We start from the raw sequence: 18,117 nt of genomic DNA, 5'->3' as shown, positions 1-18,117 counted from the left end.
CTGAAGGAGATTGCGGGGTGACATATTAGCCACCACTACCACTGCTGCTGCTGGGGGTGGGGGGCTCTCCATGACTGCGACTGTAGGACAAGTTGGAGGGGCAGGGAATTGGCAAGGCTCGCTCCGGGGAACGAAAGGGAAGCACGCGAGTCTTTAGGACCGGCACGTGCCCATTTTGGAAGGGTGTAAGAGACTAGGATGCCCCGGATTGTAAAGATTGGATGTAGATTGTGGAACATTTCAACGCCCCCATGCTTGTTATTTTTATCACCCCCGGTTACCTCCCCATAGGGACTCCCATGCAGCACGAAATTGCGAATTGAAAGGCTCTGTGTGCGCTGCGCTCGCAGTGGGGGACATGGGGAAGCGGGAGCTGGGACGCTTTGTCCCAGACAGGAGCCAAGCGTGGGTGGTGGCCGCAGGAAGGGAGAGGAATTCAGTCCAAGCCTCCAGTGGCCAGCGGGGGTCCCCAGACATGAGCAGCTGCTCTACCAGCTCTGTAGGTTCGGGGGCGAGGGGAGCAACTTCATAGGGGGCAGCAAACTTGCCTGAAACTCAAAAAACAAATGAGAGAAGTGCCTGGAAAAGGGGCTAGAGGTGGGGAGGGGCCACGGCGCTCTAGGGGGCGCCCTCTATAGGATCCTGGAAGCGCAAGATGAGACCTTATTCTGTAAGGAAGCAGGTGAAGGCTGGGCATGCCCAGGTTCCCCCATCCATCCTGCTGGAAAGGGGGGGGGGGAGAAGCAAAGGATACAAAGATGACCAGTGGGAATGGGGGTGGCAGTTTATTTTCAGACACTCTCAGAGGGTGGGCTCCATCTGTATCCCCTCCCTGCATTTGGCTTAATCAATAACTTCTCTTCCCCCAAATTCCTAAGCTGTGCAAGATAGACAAGGGACTCCCACCGCCGCCACCCACAGGAGGAGTGTAGAGGGTAGCGGTTTGGGGACAGAGTTCAAGTATTCACAGTTCCCCCTCTACCTCCCCAGATTACACTGGGCCCAGGCCGTGAGGGAGGCACCCCACCTTGGAGTTCCTAGGGATGGTAATAGCCCTTCTCTTCCTCAGAAACCTCAAGATGAGCTCCCTACCCCCTTTCCCTGACAATAACAAATCACAGCCCTAAAGCCCACCGTGTACCCATCGGGAGGGCTCTGCCCCCCCTTCCTGGAATGATGGGGACAGGCAGCCTTCACTAGTAATGATGGTGTTGTCCGGAGCCAGTGGGGGGGGGGGGGGAGAGAACGAAGGCTCTGAGGGGGGGCAGGCCTGGAGGGATCTGCTGGAGAAATTCAGATGGCTCCGCTCCCCCCACCCCATACCCCGAATCCCTGAGAGTCCAGCTGCCATAGCAATAGGAGGTTGTTGGGAGGGGGGGGGGGGGCGATGGCAGGTCCTGGTCCCCCAACCCCAGCCAGTCCTGTTCCTGGGGGACATGATACTTTGGAAGGCTCAGCTCTCAAGATCTGACCTTCTAGAACATAGGGGAGGCTTACTAAACCCCACACCCCAGATGTCCTGGCCCCGGGGAAAGAGAGTGTTGGGAATAGAGGTGGGGCAGTAACTCCTAAGGGTATTATAAAAAGCTAAAACCATTAAAAAGTTCTTGGGGAGAAAAAGTGCATCCTGGCTTCTCGCTCCCCCAAGTTATCAGCCTCCCCGTAGCCTGGCAGACAGAGCTGCACCTGGTACTGGGGCCCGTTAGCACCATGCCGTGTTGGCGTGCCCCTGCAGCCTGACTGACCCCACGCAGGGGCCCTTCAAAGCTGGATGGAGTGCCCACTTGCTAAAGCTTCTGTACTCGCGGCGGAGACCCCTGCAGGGCAGGGGTGAGGGAAAAAGGCTTGGCTGAAGTCCAAGCCGGGGTCTCAGCTGGGACCCCAAAGGGCCCCTCCTGTGGTCACGACTTGAAGAATCTTCGTACCACAAACTGGCCCAACAGAACCACAGCCAGAATGATCAGCGTATTCCAGATGGGGCGGTTGGCCAAGTCCAGGGCCGCCACCTGCCGGGAAAGAGAGAGTGGTCACAGAGGTGCTGGCAGTGTATACAGGCAGCGGAGGGATTGGGGTGGAGCTGGGAGAGGGAGAGCCCGAGCTTCACGGGGGCGGGACTGGGAAAGGGGCGGGGCGGGACAGGGAGAGGGGCGGGGCGGGACTGGGAAAGGGGCGGGGCGGGGCGGGACAGGGAGAGGGAGAGCCCGAGCTTCACGGGGGCGGGACTGGGAAAGGGGCGGCCCCAAGCAGCACGGGGGCGGGTCGGGGGCGGGACTGGGAAAGGGGCGGGGCGGGACAGGGAAAGGGGCGGGGCGGGGCGGGACAGGGAGAGGGGCTCCAGGGCTGGGCACTCACCCAGCCGCCCCTCTGCGCGATCCACTGGGCAATGCAGCGGTGCAGCATGAAGTCAGCCACAAAGCGCGTCACCTGGCCCAGGAAGCCGGTCAGGCCGCGCTGGTAGACGTAGAGGGCCAGGCGGTAGCCGAAGCCCAGGAGGGCCACCACGCGCCCCCAGTTGATGCCGCTCTCAAACAGGCTGTGGGCAGAGCCGGGGAGGCCGTCAGTGGAAGCCCCCCCGGGAGGCCCTTGAACCCGCTCTTCCTCTCTTACCCCTCACCCCAACCCCCCTCTCCTGGAAAGCAAAGTGGCCTCTCTGTGAAGGTGGCAAAGACTGCCTCGGCCTGGCCGCCGTCTGGACGGGGCCTGCGTCTCTGTGAAAGGAGGAGAGCTCAGGGGCACAGAGAGGGCGCGGAGCGGAGCGAGCAGACGGAGGCTGCGGGAAGATTACCTGTAGGCGTTGCTGCTGGCCTGGCAGCCCGAAGGACAGCAGAGAGAAAAGGACAGAAGAGAAGGTTAGGACAAGTCCCGAGACCACAGAGGGGTGCGAGTGGCCTCCGAGGACCGGGGCAGGACGTTGCGGCTCTGGGCACTAACTCTAAACCTACCACATCCTCAGGTCTCTCCCTAGCTTTGAACCTGACCCGAGGCTGACCTCGCCCACCTCTCTGACCCAGTCGGTAACCACGGCCAACACCCTGAAGTTGCAGACATCGCCTTAAGCATATTCCCCCCATTTTACGGGTGAGGAGACAGAAGGATAGAAAGTTTCAAGAAACTGGTAAGTGGCAAAGCCAAGATCTGACCCAGATGTTTAGCCTCTTTAACCATCACCCCCGATTGGCCTGTCCATGTGGTTACAGCACAGGGAAGCCATTTCCGGGACCTGGTAGCAGCAGCGACCTTCCCATCACGGGTGTGAAATGTGGTTCTAAAGCAGGACAGCGGTGTTCCAGCTGAACTGGGCGGCTCCGGGACAACCCCACCCTTGGGCCCCTCTGCAGTCCTGATCAGAATGGTCAAGTGCTCAGTGCCGGAGCTCAGAGCTGTGAGCTCAGGCGCCAGAGATGAGGGAGCTGGAGCCCGGCAAGCAAAAGCGGGCCCACGGTCACGTGTGAATTAACCGGGGACGTGGGGACAACAAACACGTCTCCCAACAGCGACAGAGAAGGGGGCGTCTCTGGTCCTGTGTGCAGGGCACAGCGTGGCGGTGACGGCGCGCGGCGGAGAGGCAGTGGCCATGGCTACCTGGAGGCGATCTTGGTGAAATACTCGTAGGCGTTCCCCGCGGTGGGCTGCAGCTGCTGCAGCATGGTCTGGAACTCCTCGTCATAGCGCTGGTTGATGGCGTCTCCGATGACGGCCAGCTGCCGGCCCACCTGTGCCATGGTGCTGGGGGAACGGGAGGCGACAGGTGAGCGACAGACATCAGTCACGGCCCGGCCCGAGCTTGCAGCTGGGGCTGCTGCTTGAGATATTCCTGGCCTTGTACACCCCTCCTGGGAGGTCCTAACAGTGCTCTTTTGTGTGTGTGTACGTGTGACAGAGACAGAGAAAGTCAGAGAGAGGGACAGATAAGGACAGACAGACAGGAAGGGAGAGAGATGAGAAGCATCAGTTCTTCGTTGCAGCACCTTAGTTGTTCATTGATTGCTTTCTCATATGTGCCTTGACTGGGGGGAGGGGGCTACAGCAGACCGAGTGACCCCTTGCTCAAGCCAGAGACCTTGGGCTCAAGCTGGTGAGCCTTGCTCAAACCAGATGAGCCCGCGCTCAAGCCAGCGACCTCGGAGTTTTGGGTCCTCCGCGTCCCAGTCCGACGCTCTATCCACTGCGCCACTGCCTGGTCAGGCCTAATAGTGCTCTTTGACACAAGGGCTGAGCCCAGGAACAAGGTCCCCCATGGGGGTGGGAGCCTGAGATGGAAAAGGAGCAACAAGAAAAGAACATCTGCCTGACCAGGTGGTGGCGCAGTGGATAGAGCGTCGGACTGGGATGCGGAAGGACCCAGGTTCGAGACCCCGAGGTCGCCAGCTTGAGCACGGGCTCATCTGGCTTGAGCAAAGAGCTCATCAGCTTGGACCCAGGGTCACTGGCTCCAGCAGGGGGTTACTCGGTCTGCTGAAGGCCCACGGTCAAGGCACATGTGAGAGAGCAATCAATGAACAACTAAGAAGATTGATGCTTCTCATCTCTCTTTGTCCCTGTCTATCTCTGCCTCTGTTAAAAAAAAAAAGAAAAAAAAGAACATCCCCACCCCTGCTAGATTCCCCCAGCTCCCAGAACTTGCACGGCCGCCCCGTGAACCCCTGGCTCCCTGAAGATGTCCCTGTAGGGCTGCAGCTCACCTGGCCGGTTCTAGGGACAAGCTGGCCATCTCTGGGTCAGCAGGGGCAGCCGCCCCCTCAGCCTCCTGCTCCTGCTGATGGCGGTAAAAGACGTAGCTGCGGAAAACCTCCTCGGCGTCCCGGGCCACCTGCTCCTCTGAGGGTCAAAGCCGGGAGTCAGGGAGGAGGGTCAAAGCCGGGAGTCAGGGAGGAAGGGCGGGACCCGGCAGCCTGCACCTTGGGGATGTTGACTCTTCCCTCAAGGTCACGGCTGTCCTCTCCCCTGGACAGAAGGGTTCCTGCTGGAGCCTCAGGTAACCCCTAGGGCTCACACTGTGCCGGTTTTCTGGAATTGTCCGGTCTTCACACCAACCTTGTGAAGTAGGCAGTGCCCCCTCTACAGATGGGGAACGGAGGCACAGAGTGGCCGGTGGGGGGAAGTCACTTGCACAGGGTCACACAGCTAGGATGAATAGCGGAGGCCCTGAGCTTGTTTTCTTGTGTGCACAAGGGACCCAGCCCCTATGGTTTAGGGCCTGTGGCGCCATAAACGTCACACAGGGCAACAGAGACAGACCCCGGACTGAGCCCAAAGTCCAGGGGACAGCCTGTGACTGACCGTGAGCTTCGGTCTTCCCCGATGGTCCCCCTGGACGAGGGGAGGGCAGCCATCTTACTTCCTGCCCAGAGTCGTAACAATCGTTCCCCCGCCGCCACCGATCAGACCTGACTCTGTGATACATCAACTACTTCCTTATTTCCCCTAGGGCAGGGGCAGGGAGCCACGCCCCACTGTTCCTTCTCCTCACCCCATTCCTCCCCTCCAGTCGCCGGCCCTGGGATGGCATCCTGCCCACGGCACGCTCACTCCTGGGTCCCTCTCGGGCTCTGTGCCCCGGGACCCCGGGCTCCTCCCCACTCCCAGGGCCTACCCTGGTCTTCGCTCGAGCCTCTGAGCCCCACAGGCCACCTACAGGAGGTAAAGAGATATTTCCTTCTCTATCCAAGATGAATAAACTGAGGCCAGAGAGCCTGCCCATGAAACCAGCCTGGCCCTGTCCGCATCTGTTCCCTCTGTCCTCACAGACGGCCCTGGTGGCTACAGGACTGCCGAGGGGGCAGAGAGGCCCTTACCCGAGATGGAGGACGGGGCAGGCTCCTCACATTCCTGCCGTGGGGGGCCTGGTCCTTGCCCAGACACCATGTTTCAGGTCCCAGTGGAGGGCAGCGTTAGCCTGTGGGGGTGGGAGAGGAAAAGCAGGGTTGGGGACACGCTGACCAGAGGTCCCCACAGCAGGCAGGGGCCGCTGACCAGAGGTCCCACAGCCACACGGGAGTAAGGGGCCCCGACTCCCAGGAAGATGCCACGGTCCAAGCTCTGGCCACTGGCTCTTTTTTCACTGGCCACTCTTTGGGGGAGACTGGGGGTCAGAAACGTAAGGCAGGCCCTGGCCGGTTGGCTCAGCGGTAGAGCGTCGGCTTGGCGTGCAGGAGTCCCAGGTTCGATTCCCGGCCAGGGCACACAGGAGAAGCGCCCATCTGCTTCTCCATCCCTCCCCCTCTCCTTCCTCTCTGTCTCTCTCTAACCCCTCTTGCAGCCGAGGCTCCATTGGAGCAAAGATGACCTGGGCCCTGAGGATGGCTCTGTGGCCTCTACCTCAGGCGCTAGAGTGGCTCTGGATGCAACAGAGTGACGCCCCAGAGGGGAAGAGCATCGCCCCCTGGTGGGCATGCCGGGTGGATCCCAGTCGGGCGCATGCGGGAGTCTGTCTGACTGTCTCCCTGTTTCCAGCTTTGGAAAAATTAAAAAAAAAAAAAAAAAAGAAAAGAAACGTAAGGCAGCCAAGATTTTCACACCTGGGGACCCATCGGGACCCAGGGCCCCAGGAGGGGTGGTCACCGCAGTGCCCCTCGGGCTCCTCATGCCCCAGTTCCCCTCCCTCCTGGGCGCACGAGGTCAGTTCCAGAGGCTGGGGGCTCTTTCCACTTCTCCTGGGGCCTCCCGCACCCTGTCCAGCGCTTGTTTACCGCAAGCTTGCCCCCTTTGAGCCAATGACCCATGCAGGCTGTCCTCGAAGGTGCCCCTCCCCCTTGGTGGTCAGAGCACACCTGTCTTCCAACTCAGGCCTGTTAGCCACAAACATTTTCGGAATGCCTCTGGTATATACTTCCGCCATGTACGAATACCCCCCCAGGGGGTGCTGGACATTGCAATCACACATTCACCCAGCAAAGTAAGCCTTATCATACCCATTTTACAGGTGGAAAAAGGGAGGCACAAAGAGGTTAGTGCCCGAGGCCACACAGCTCGTCAGGGAGCCAGGCTGGTTATCTGCATTTCCATGAGGCTATATACAGTACTTGACACTCACATAAGATTTATTTTCCGGTTAGTGGCTCTCAGAGGGTGTCCTTTTTAGGGTCAGTGTCCCTGGTTGTCCAGCCTGTGCCTCCCCATTCCTGCCTTGCGGTCAGCTGAGGAAGCCCCCAGGAGCTAGGGAGGGCCCTTCTTCACGGCCCCCTCACCGGCCTCACGCAAGCGTCTCCTCTCCCCACACCTGCTGTCCCTGCAGACGTGGCCCCAGTTCTCCCCTTTGCCCGGCTGGGCCCGGCCGGCCGCAGCCCAGGTCTGCCCTGTGGTCTCTTCACAGAGGCAGCAGTGGTTCCTGGATGTGATCGGCTGTTTCACTTTCAGTTCGCACCCCCTTTGTTCCTCCCCACCCCCAAGCTGCTCCATCACCCAGGTGGGAATGCCCCTCCCTGCATCCCTGGGGAGGATGCAGCCCCACCCGGGGCCAGGCAGGGGGCCCCTCCTCCCTGGGAGGCCTGGCCCGTTTGTGAAAGTGCCCCAAGGGGCCCTGGCCAGGTCGCTCAGTTGGTTTTGAGCATCTTCCAGCGACGCCGAAGTTGCCGCTACATCCCCAGTCAGGGAACATACAGGAATCAACCAAGTAAGCTGAACAACAAGTGGATGTTTCTGTTTCTCTCTCTCTCTCTCTCACCCTTTTTCTCTCTAAAATCACTCAGTAGGAATTTTTTTTTAAACTGCCCCAAGGGCTCTCCGAGAGGGGGGGAGGGCTGGACCACCTGTACACTGAGGTCTCCACCCCCCTTCGCAGAGCAGGGCCAAGGAGGCGGCCCCCTCCTTCTCCCACCTCTGCACACTCCTTAAAACAGGCCTTCGCCTGGCACGTCCGTCCCCACCTTGGCTGCTTTTCCCGGAAGATGCCCTTGCCTCTCCCCTGGTCCCCAAAACCCAGCACCCCAAGGCGACGGGGCCCGAGGATGCTGACTGCACCCGAAACCCCCTCCCCCGGTCCCCCAGGGCTCAGCGTGCGGAGCCTCAGCCCAGCCCCGGGACCAGAGAGGCCTCGGCCGATCGGGGCCTACCCCTGCCCCCGTCCAAGTGGCAGGACTTCCTGGGAAGGGGAGCCCCACTGCCCACTGGCCGAGCTTGCTGAGTCCAGCGTGTTGCCCCCTGGAAGTGCCTGGCCGGGCTGCAGACCCAGGCTAGGGGTTCTCCCTCCCCCCAGCTCTTGACCTTGGCTCTGACCTCCACTCCCGTCCCCCTTGGTCAGACCGGGCATAAGGGGGCAGCCAGAGAGGGTCCCGGCTGGCGCAGGCCCTCAGCTGCCCGGCAAGCCTCCCCCGGGTCCCCACCCGGCCCTGGCAGGCTCCCTGCCCCACCCCGAGCCTGGGGTTGCCGAGAGCAGGAGGGTGGGCAGGACACCCCCTCCCGCGCCCTTCCTCCCCGGGCTTACCTGTCCGGACCCCGGCCCGGGCTCGGGATCGCTCGACCCGGCCGAGGCTGGAGATCCCGAGGGGCTGCCCCAGGGCCAGGTGCCCAGGCCCGGCCTCCGGGAATGGGTGTCAGCGAAGTCCCGGTGACTGGATGCAGCCTCTGCTGGTCCCAGCGCGGCCCTGGGGACCCAGGAGGCTCCAGCTATCATAGAGGAGCCGGCCGGCGGCCCCGGCTCCGATCAGCTCCCTCTAGAGGAAGTCGCCCCGTCGCTGCCGCCGCCGGATGCGGATGTGCCGTCTCCTGGGCCCGGGGGGCGGTCTGGGTTCACCCCCGCCCCCCCAGACCGCGGTCCCCGCCGGAGGGGTGGCTCCTCCCCCCTCCACCCCCACCCACGGCTTTCCCCACCCCTGATCCAGGCTCTCTTCTCCCGCCCAGCCATCAACACCAATCAAAAAGCCAGGATGGCGATGTTTCCTGATTCCTAAGCACCACCGTGTGCCGCGCCCTCGACCAAACGTTGTCTCAGTGAGTCCTCACAGCAAGCCCTGGAAGCAGGTGCCATCGCCCACTCCTGCCGTGCCGACAGGCCCACGGGGGCTCAGCTGGGTTAGGGAACGCTCCCCGTCACCGAGTGGGGTTGATCAAGTCTGCAGGGGCTGTGGGGATGGGTCACACTGAATTGGGATTTGATGTCAGACAGGCGGTCCAGGCTCCTCGGTGGCCTCGGGAGATAGAAATCCTGGAGGTGATGGATGGGTAAACAGATGAAAACAGGGAGAGAGAAGGGCGGAGGGATGGCATCGGGCTGCCCGCAGTGGCTCTCAGGGACAGAAGCTGCCACAGCCCAGGGGAGGACCAGCCGGGTGGCGGGAGGGCGCGCAGAGGACTCAAGAAGATCCTTGCCCGGCCTCAGGCTCCGGGTCCCCCAGCCTCCTCTGCCCGCCCCCTCCCACATGCCTCCTCACCGACCACCCCCAGATGGGCACCCCCTGCCCCCTGCCCTGCCTAGTCCACCCCCTGCCCTCTCTGCTCCCAGTCAATCCGCCCACCGTGTCACCACCCCTGCCCCTTCCACTCCCCACCTCCCACCTCCCTGACCTCTGCCTTCTAGAGCTCCTGGAACTTTCCCACTGGAGTTTTTGTGTTTTTTTTGTATTTTTTTTCTGAAGCTGGAAACAGGGAGAGACAGTCAGACAGACTCCCGCATGCGCCCGACCGGGATCCACCCGGCACGCCCACCAGGGGCGAAGCTCTGCCCACCAGGGGCCGATGCTCTGCCCCTCCAGGGCGTCGCTCTGCCGCGACCAGAGCCACTCTAGCGCCTGGGGCAGCGGCCAAGGAGCCATCCCCAGCTCCCGGGCCATCTTTGCTCCAATGGAGCCTTGGCTGCGGGAGGGGAAGAGAGAGACAGAGAGGAAGGAGGTGGGGGGGGGTGGAGAAGCAGATGGGCGCTTCTCCTATGTGCCCTGGCCGGGAATCAAACCCGGGTCCCTCGCACGCCAGGCGGACGCTCTACCGCTGAGCCAACCGGCCAGGGCCTGGAGCTTTTAATTTGAAAAGCCAGCCCTGTTCTTAAGCAGTTGGTCCTGGGGTGGCTGCTCTGTCCCCTCCCTCTGAGTCAGGGTTCCTCTCAGGATGGACAGCCCAGTTCCAACCCTTCGGCCCCACATTTGGGGCAGCTCCTCCGTGGCCCACTTTTTTCATGTCCTGTTGGGAGCAAAGGGAGCCCAAAGAGCTGGGACCAGGCCCTGTCGGGAGGTCAGGCGTGCCCCTTGCCAGGGCAGGACGCTGCGTCCCTGATGACAGACGGCCAGGGCCAGGGGGCAGCGGGCAGGAAGGAGGTCAGACTGCCCGCCGTGGTGCCCCACACCCTCTCGGCGGCCCCGCCACAACATGATTCTTTGGGGCTGGGGCTGGGGCTGGGGGACATGGCGGCCCGCACCCCCAACCCCGTGGAGGTCTGGAGTGTCATGGCCCAGGCTGTAGAGGGAAAGTCACTCCTGCCCAGAGGAAGCCAGAAGATGCCAGGAGGAGGAGGAAGAAGAGGAGGAGGAAGATGCAGCAGGGGAGGCCTCCGTGGACACAGGGGTCTCAGACAGGTGAGGGATTGGGCCCCGGGCGGAGGAGGGGGGTACTGGGGCAAGGCCTGGATGTAAGCTGGGGGTGGGACCCACGCTGGGGAGGGGCCAGGAATGTGACTCCTTGGATGGGCCAAAGTCTGGACCAGGGCACCCGGGTGGGAAGGACAGACAAGGCCGGCGTGAGACGCCATCTGCAGCTGGCGGGGTAGGGAGGTAGGGAGAAACGGAGGTGAGTGAGGGTCCTCCCACACGTGAGAGGCTGTGGATGGGGACTCTAACGGGGGACGGAGTCTGGCTGGGGACCAGGAAGGACCGGGCCACGGTGAACCGGCCGCCGCTGCTTCCCAACTGTCCTCTTGTCCTGACTCCACCGACCTTCTCTCCCTGCTCTCTCCCTCTCGGCTCCCACCTGCCTCACCCTACCTTTGGAATGAGGCTCCCAGAGGGCCCAGCAGGAGGGAAGGGACGAGCAGGGTCTGTGGGAGAGCCTTGGGGGACATAGGGACTTGGGGGGCCTTTAGCGCATCTCTGGGCCCCACCTGCCACCCCCACTGACTGTGCTTTGGAATCAGGGGCCATGGGGCCAAGCCCTGGAAGAGGGCCGCTGAGCCACTGGAGGTCAGCCCGGAGGCCTTCCCCGGGGAGGAGGAGAAGGAGCGTCTGCTGGATGGTGAGTGGCGTGGCCACGGGTGTGTGCGTGGGCCAGGGACAGACCCCCTTTGCTCTAGGACTCGGCAGGGGTGTGGGGCCCAGCAGGACACGGCCTAAGGGGATACCAGAAGCAGGCTACCTGGAGTCCAATCTTCGTTCCACTTTCCCAAGCCATGTGTGGATGGCGAGTTGCTCAACCTTTCTGGATCTCAGTTTCCTCCTGTATGGAATGAGAAGGCAGTAGTACTTATCTCAGAAGGTAGCTGCAAGGATTAAATGAAATATCCTTTAGCCTGACCTGTGGCAGCCCAGTGAGCGGACAGAGCGTTGACCTGGAATGCTGAGGTCGCTGGTCCGAAACCTCGGGCTTGCCCGGTCAAGGCTTATACGACAAGCAACCAGTGAACAGCTAGAGTGGAGCGACTGCTTCTCGTCCCTTCTCCTTCCTCTCCTTGTAAAATCAGTAAGTAAAATCTTAGAGAGAGAGAGAGAGAGAGAAAGAAATATCCTTTGTAAATGACTCAGAACTGTGTCTGGCACATAGTAGGTGTTTACTAAAGATAACCAGGAAACATCACCCTCAGCTCAACGCTCCAGATGTCGCTGCCCCGCTGTGGGCCTGGGCCACCCTGTCCCTGCCCTGCCGCGGGCCTGGGCCGCCCTGTCCCTGCCCTGCCGCGGGCCTGGGCCGCCCTGTCCCTGCCCTGCCGCGGGCCTGGGCCGCCCTGTCCCTGCCCTGCCGTGGGCCTGGGCCACCCTGTTGCTGTCAGATGGTAGATGTGCTGCCCCTTCACAGGAGACCTCGGCTGTCCTTGTTGAAGATGGCGGACACTCCCGGAAACTACCTCCTCACCTTGTACAAGCAGCTTCAGAGATCGGCCCTGGCCAAAGTCTGGAGGGGGGCGTTAGGACGCTGGCAGGGGAGGCCTGGCCCTACCCCTTGGCCTGCCTGGGCCCCTCCCCACACTTGGCTGGGTCCCAGGGTGTGGGGCCAGGGTATGTGCCTTGGGCCAGACTCAAGCAATCTCCTTTCTTTCTTTTTTTTTTATTTTTTTTGTATTTTTCTGAAGCTGGAAACGGGGAGAGACAGACAGACTCGCGCATGCGCCCGACGGACGCCCACCAGGGGGCGACGCTCTGCCCACCAGGGGGCGATGCTCTGCCCCTCCGGGGCGCTGCTCTGTTGCGACCAGAGCCACTCTAGCGCCTGGGGCAGAGGCCAAGGAGCCATCCCCAGCGCCCAGACCAACTTTGCTCCAATGGAGCCTCAGCTGCGGGAGGGGAAGAGAAAGACAGAGAGGAAGGAGAGGAGGAGGGGTGGAGAAGCAGATGGGTGCCTCTCCTGTGTGCCCTGGCCAGGAATCAAACCCGGGACTTCTGCATGCCAGGCTGACGCTCTACCACTGAGCCAACCGGCCAGGGCCACAATCTCCTTTCTTAACCTTTCGGGGAGCTGTCCCGTCCGGCTCTCTGTTTCATGTGCCAGCGGGGGCGAGGGGGGGGGTGCAGGCTGGGGACCCTTCTCACCTGCTCCGTGACCCCGCACGCCCTCAGTTTCTTCTCAAGGAAGGCTTACCTCACAAGGAGCAAAGTGAGGACGAGGAAATGCAAGAAGAGGACAGCTCATTCACACACTGTGTCCCAGACATCGTTGCCCTCCAGTCACCGAAGCATAAGACATTTAGGTCAACAGATATAGCAGGTAAGGGAGGTGCCCCACCTACCTCTTCCCGGCAACCTGCCCAGGCCCAGGGAGTTCCACTTCGGCTCTAGGCTCAGGGGTGTGATGCCAGTTCTCACCACCAGGTGGTACCAGAGGACATAAGATGACCGCCCGAGATGGGGACCAGTGTGGCTGGGTTGAAGGTCACCATGCCAGGGTCCTCCTCGCTTAGGGTTTGGGAGACAGCAAGATGAAGGTTTTTGATGGGGCTGTGGCTCCTTGGAATTCTTTTATTATTATTATTATTTATTAAATTTTTTTTTTTTGTATTTTTCTAAAGTGAGAAGCAGGGAGGCAGAGAGACAGAATCCCGCATGTGCCCAACCAGGATCCACCCAGCATGCCCACCAGGGGGCGATGCTCTGCCCATCTGGGCCATTGCTCCATTGCAACCAGAGCCATTCTAGCGCCTGAGGCGGAGGCCATGGAGCCATCCTCAGTGCCTGGGCCAACTTTGCTCCAGTGGAGCCTTGGCTGCAGGAGGGGAAGAGAGAGATAGAGAGAAAGGAGAGAGGGAAGGGTGGAGAAGCAGATGGGCAGTTCTCCTGTGTGCCCTGGCGGGGAATCGAACCCGGGACTACCACACACTGGGCCAGTACTCTACTGCTGAGCCAACTGGCCAGGGCCTCCTTGGAATTCTTTTGTCACTGGTCACCTCCATCTCCGGCTTTCCCAGCATGTATGTATGCACTGCTGAGATGGTGCCCCAGAGGGTGTCCCTGAGGGCAGATAAGCAGAGAGTGGGGGAGGGGGGTGATATAAAATTAGTGTTGACATGTACATAGTCATTTCTATGGGCCATATTTTTTTCTAAACCTCTAAAATAATTCTGAAGTAGGTCCTGTTGCACTCTCCACTTCACAGTGAGGAAACTAGGCACAGAGAGGTTAAGTAACTCACCCAAGGTCACACAGCTAGGAAGTGGCAGAGCCAGCACTTGAATCCAGGCAGTTTGGATGGTTCCGGATTCATGCCCTTGAGTTGATAGCCGCCCCTTGCATGCTCTCCCCAGGAGTGATGAGACTCATACTTAAGCTTGCAGGAGAGAGCGGATGCAAAATGAGATTGTCGGGGAGAGCGGGGCGGTAGGGAGGTGCAGTCTGGCGGGCTCCAGGCAGTGGCTGGCGGTAGCTACGGCTGGGAGACCGGGGCCTCTACCGGGCTGGGATGGTTCTCGGGGAGAGCGGGGCGGTAGGGAGGTGAAGTGTGGCGGGCTCCAGGCCATGGCTGGCGGTAGCTACGGCTGGGAGACCGGGGCCTCTACCGGGCTGGGATGGTTCTCGGGGAGAGCGGGGCGGTAGGGAGGTGAGGTCTGGCTGGCTCCAGCTACGGCTGGCGGTAGCTACGGCTGGGGAGACCGGGGCCTCTACCGGGCTGGGATGGTTCTCGGGGAGAGCGGGGCGGTAGGGAGGTGAGGTCTGGCGGGCTCCAGGCAGTGGCTGGCGGTAGCTACGGCTGGGAGACCGGGGCCTCTACCAGGCTGGGATGAGGTTCTGAGAGCCAGGGCCGCCTCCTGTTCTGTCGGCCTGCAGCAGCTTGCTTCCCCCTGCTCCTGCCTGTCCTTCGCCCCTTCCTCTGCCTCTCAGGTTTTGTGGAGTCAGAGTTAAAGAAGCTTCTGGTAGTAGAGCAGGAGTCCCACCTCTGGAAGATGGGCGTCCGCGAGGGCCAGGAGCCTGAGATCATTGTGGAGGGGATGGGGACTGAGGATGGCCAGGTGTGCCACCCAGCCTGAGGGCACTGGGGGAAGTGGGGTGGCCAGGTGTGCCACCCAGCCTGAGGGCACTGGGGAAAGTGGGGTGGCCAGGTGTGCCACCCAGCCTGAGGGCACTGGGGAAAGTGGGGTGGCCAGGTGTGCCACCCAGCCTGAGGGCACTGGGGGAAGTGGGGTGGCCAGATGTGCCACCCAGCCTGAGGGCACTGGGGGAAGTGGGGTGGCCAGGTGTGCCACCCAGCCTGAGGGCACTGGGGGAAGTGGGGTGGCCAGGTGTGCCACCCAGCCTGAGGGCACTGGGGAAAGTGGGGTGGCCAGGTGTGCCACCCAGCCTGAGGGCACTGGGGAAAGTGGGGTGGCCAGGTGTGCCACCCAGCCTGAGGGCACTGGGGAAAGGGGCTGGACGTCTCCTGTCTCCCCTGGCTCCGGCCCAGGCTCCAGCCCACCCCCCACTGCCTGGGTGGGTGCGGGGGGAGGCATAGTCCCTCCTTGGCCGTGGCATTTCTGAGAGTGGGCCCCCGATCCCTGTGCACACACACTTCTCCATCGGGGTCTCTGTCTCTCACTTGGCCCACAGTCCAGATGTCCAACTTTGGAGGCTTAACTTTGCCGTTCACTTGCTGCGCGGCTTCGCACAGGTCCTTTTCCCTCTCTGGACCTCAGCGTCCTCACCTGTTTGGTGAGGGGACTTGTCTAGGTGTCTGGAAGGCTTTCCAGTACATCCGTAGCTCACATGAGGCTGCTCGTGTGCTGTTTTCTCTCCCCTTCACACCCACGCCCACGCCTACGCCCGCGGACACACACAGGTGCGTGGGAGTCACCGCTGGGTCACACCGCGGACCACCCACGGCCCCCCTCCCTGGCGCCAGCCTTAAACCTGAGGCCTGTCCCATCTTCTCCGAGTGCACACAGCTGGGTCTGTCGTTGGAAAGTGTGTCGATGTCCTTATTGAGTTCACATCTGTTCGTCCTTCAGCTCATTTGTTCCTTGGACACGTGCCCTGATGGTCTGTGGGTTCACAAAGGGAAAGAACGTAGGGTTTGCGGGCCAGTCTTTATTTATTTATTTATTTATTTATTTATTTATTTATTTTTAGAGAGAGACAGGGACAGACAGGAAGTGAGAGAGATGAGAAGCATCGGTGCATACTTGGGGGCTCCAGCTGAGCCAGCGACCCCTTATTCAAGCCAGGAACCTTGAGCTCCAGCCAACGACCTTGGGCTCAAGCTAGCGACCTTGGGCTTCAAGCCAGCGACCTTTGGGCTCAAGCCAGCGACCTTGGGCTTCAAGCCAGCGACCTTTGGGCTCCAGTCAGCGACCACGGGGTCATGTCTATGATCCCAAGCCCAAGCCGGCAAATCCGTGCTCAAGCCGAATGAGCCCGCACTCAAGCTGGTGACTTTGGGGTTTTGAACCTGGGTCCTCAGCACCCCAGGCCGACGCTCTGTCTGCTGTGCCACTCACTATCTGGTCAGGCAAGGAGGCCGGTCTTTAGTCCAAGTCGCTGCTGTGGCATCTACTTGCTCTGTGACTTTGCCCGTGAAAGGGGCTGTTGGAAGGATGGGAGGAGATGAGGAGGGTGTGACCCTCTGCTGCACAGGGCACTCCGGAGTTAGGGATAGGACACCCTCCAGGGCGTCTGACCACCATGAGGTCAGGTCTGCCGGGCACTGAGCCCACATGCCGGTGCCACAGGGCACCCCTCTGTGCCACCCATCCTAACCCTCAGTCACCTGTGGGGGGGCCCCTCGCTTGAGCCTTTCCCTCCCCTCCGGACCACCCCTGGCCGCCTGCCCCAGCCCCAGGGGTCGCAGTCCTGGGGGTGGGGCCCCTCGCGTTAGCCTTTCCCTCCCCTCCGGACCACCCCTGGCCGCCTGCCCCAGCCCCAGGGGTCGCAGTCCTGGGGGGTGGGGCCCCTCGTGTTAGCCTTTCCCTTCCCTCCGGACCACCCCTGGCCGCCTGCCCCAGCCCCAGGGGTCACAGTCCTGTGGGGGGAGCCCCTCGGCTTCAGCCTTTCCCTCCCCTCCAGGACCACCCCTGGCCGCCTGCCCCAGCCCCAGGGGTCGCAGTCCTGTGGGGGGACCCTCGCTTGAGCCTTTCCCTCCCCTCCAGAACCACCCCTGGCCGCCTGCCCCAGCCCCAGGGGTCGCAGTCCTGGGGGGGAGCCTCTCACGTTAGCCTTTCCCTCCCCTCCGGACCACCCCTGGCCGCCTGCCCCAGCCCCAGGGGTCACAGTCCTGGGGGATGGGGCCCCTCGCGTTAGCCTTTCCCTCCCCTCCGGACCACCCCTGGCCGCCTGCCCCAGCCCCAGGGGTCGCAGTCCTGGGGTACCCCGAGCAGCACTGGAGGGGCCCTAGGGGATTTCCGGGTGGTGGCAAGTGGGGCCCCAGCTCTGTCCTCCTTTGGGAGCACAGCTGCCTCCAGAGTGTCTTCCTTGCTGGGTGTTTCCCAGGTCCTGTCCTCAGCACCGCCTCCCACTCTCCTCTCACCTGCCCTCAGGGACGCCGCCCCTCAGCCTTTGGGGAATACTGGGGGCTGGGCGGGGGGCGCTGGAGCCACCGCCCAAGCAGCACCCCAGGCCAGAGGGAAGGGCACACACCCTCCCGGCGGTGGCATCCAGCACAGAGGTGAGGACAGGCAGGGCTTGGCTGGGGAGCTGGGCCGCTGGGGCCCCCCGGAGCCCCCAAGGTGGAGGGGAAAAGGCCTCTCCATTTTATGGCTCAGGGTTGGGGGACCTGGGTCAGCTGTGGGGACATGGGGGAGGGTCTGAGAGAGGCGGCCTCAGGGTGCTGGTCTCAGGGTGTAGGTGGGGAGGGGAGAGCGCACAGATGCCGAGGCCCGGCCTTCCCCCCTCTGCCCCAGCAGCTGCTCCTCGAGGAGACAGATGAGCTGGGGAACTGGTCCCCCCAGAGGGGAGCCGGAGGCACAGTCGGCCCCTCACCGCCCTGGGACCCGCGCCCGGGCCAGACCCTCTCCTCCGGAAACATCCGAGGAGCTTCTGGGGCCAGGGCAGCTGGGGATAAACGAGCGTCCACGCGTAGGCAGGGTGCGTCTGACCAGCAGACGGTTCCCACCAATCAGACCCAGGCCTGCGACATTATAAATAAAGCCCAGTCTGACTGTGGCCCCGTGGCTGTCTGTCTGTCTTCTGTCTGGGGACCCTGCTCCTAATCTTCAACCGAGAGCAAGCCCAGTTTGCCTGGGGTTTCCGTCTCATCCCTGGCCTGTGCCTGCGAGGCCGAGGGGCCCTGGGCTCCGGTGGGGGCTCCGCGGGGCATCTGGGCTGGAGGAGCGAGGTTCTCGTGCACCTGACCGAGGGCGGGGAGGGACCCCTGGCCCAGACCCAGCCTGTCAGCAGGGGAGTCCCCCTGCTTTCCCTGCGGCAGGAAGTCCCAGGCCAGGCTCGGGGCCTCACAGGGCGGACTTGGGAATTCTCCGGCAGGAAGGTCCTGCCCAGCGGCACGGGGACAAAGCCAGGAAAGCGGCCCTGAGACCGTGGACACGGCCTCAGGGGCTGGCCTGGGGGCAGGTGAGGGGCCCCTGGGGCC

The 18,117-nt window shown here is 62.2% G+C and overlaps 1 protein-coding gene and 2 long non-coding RNA genes across 4 annotated transcripts; 2 read left to right on the top strand and 1 right to left on the bottom strand.

Annotated features, from left to right (window-relative positions):
* Positions 1-769: 769 nt before the first annotated feature.
* Positions 770-8,778, bottom strand: BAK1 (BCL2 antagonist/killer 1). Of its 2 annotated transcripts, none has more exons than XM_066359636.1 (6): positions 8,423-8,778; positions 5,796-5,896; positions 4,683-4,818; positions 3,583-3,726; positions 2,353-2,533; positions 770-2,006 (listed from the first exon to the last, which is right to left on the bottom strand). In XM_066359636.1, the coding sequence occupies exons 2-6, from the start codon at positions 5,863-5,865 to the stop codon at positions 1,902-1,904; spliced, it is 636 nt and encodes a 211-aa protein (XP_066215733.1). In that variant the 5' UTR covers positions 5,866-5,896; positions 8,423-8,778; the 3' UTR covers positions 770-1,901. The 2 variants fall into 2 exon arrangements, with proteins under 2 accessions (XP_066215733.1, XP_066215734.1); XM_066359637.1 differs by lacking the exon at positions 8,423-8,778 and adding an exon at positions 7,034-7,197.
* On the top strand, positions 6,921-8,411 carry LOC136387696 (uncharacterized). The gene is made up of 3 exons (XR_010748144.1): positions 6,921-7,050; positions 7,313-7,612; positions 7,781-8,411. It is a non-coding gene; the product is annotated as an uncharacterized lncRNA (long non-coding RNA).
* A 3,430-nt stretch (positions 8,779-12,208) lies between the features above and the next one.
* Positions 12,209-17,693, top strand: LOC136389608 (uncharacterized). Its single transcript, XR_010748326.1, has 3 exons — positions 12,209-12,837; positions 17,069-17,196; positions 17,435-17,693. It is a non-coding gene; the product is annotated as an uncharacterized lncRNA (long non-coding RNA).
* The last annotated feature ends 424 nt before the right edge of the window (positions 17,694-18,117 follow it).

The sequence above is a fragment of the Saccopteryx leptura genome, chromosome 1 (genome assembly GCF_036850995.1).
Source record: "Saccopteryx leptura isolate mSacLep1 chromosome 1, mSacLep1_pri_phased_curated, whole genome shotgun sequence".
Classification (NCBI taxonomy): Eukaryota; Metazoa; Chordata; class Mammalia; order Chiroptera; family Emballonuridae; genus Saccopteryx; species Saccopteryx leptura.
This window is presented reverse-complemented; position numbering and strand designations above follow the sequence as displayed.

Excerpts from the sequence above, each read along its gene's own strand:
- BAK1 (XM_066359636.1), bottom strand. The coding sequence starts at position 5,865 with ATGGTGTCTGGGCAAGGACCAGGCCCCCCACGGCAGGAATGTGAGGAG. Across the intron at positions 4,819-5,795 it reads TGCCCCGTCCTCCATCTCGG|AGGAGCAGGTGGCCCGGGAC; the intron begins GTAAGGGCCTCT and ends TTTGACCCTCAG. Across the intron at positions 3,727-4,682 it reads TTGTCCCTAGAACCGGCCAG|CACCATGGCACAGGTGGGCC; the intron begins GTGAGCTGCAGC and ends CCGTTCCCCCAG.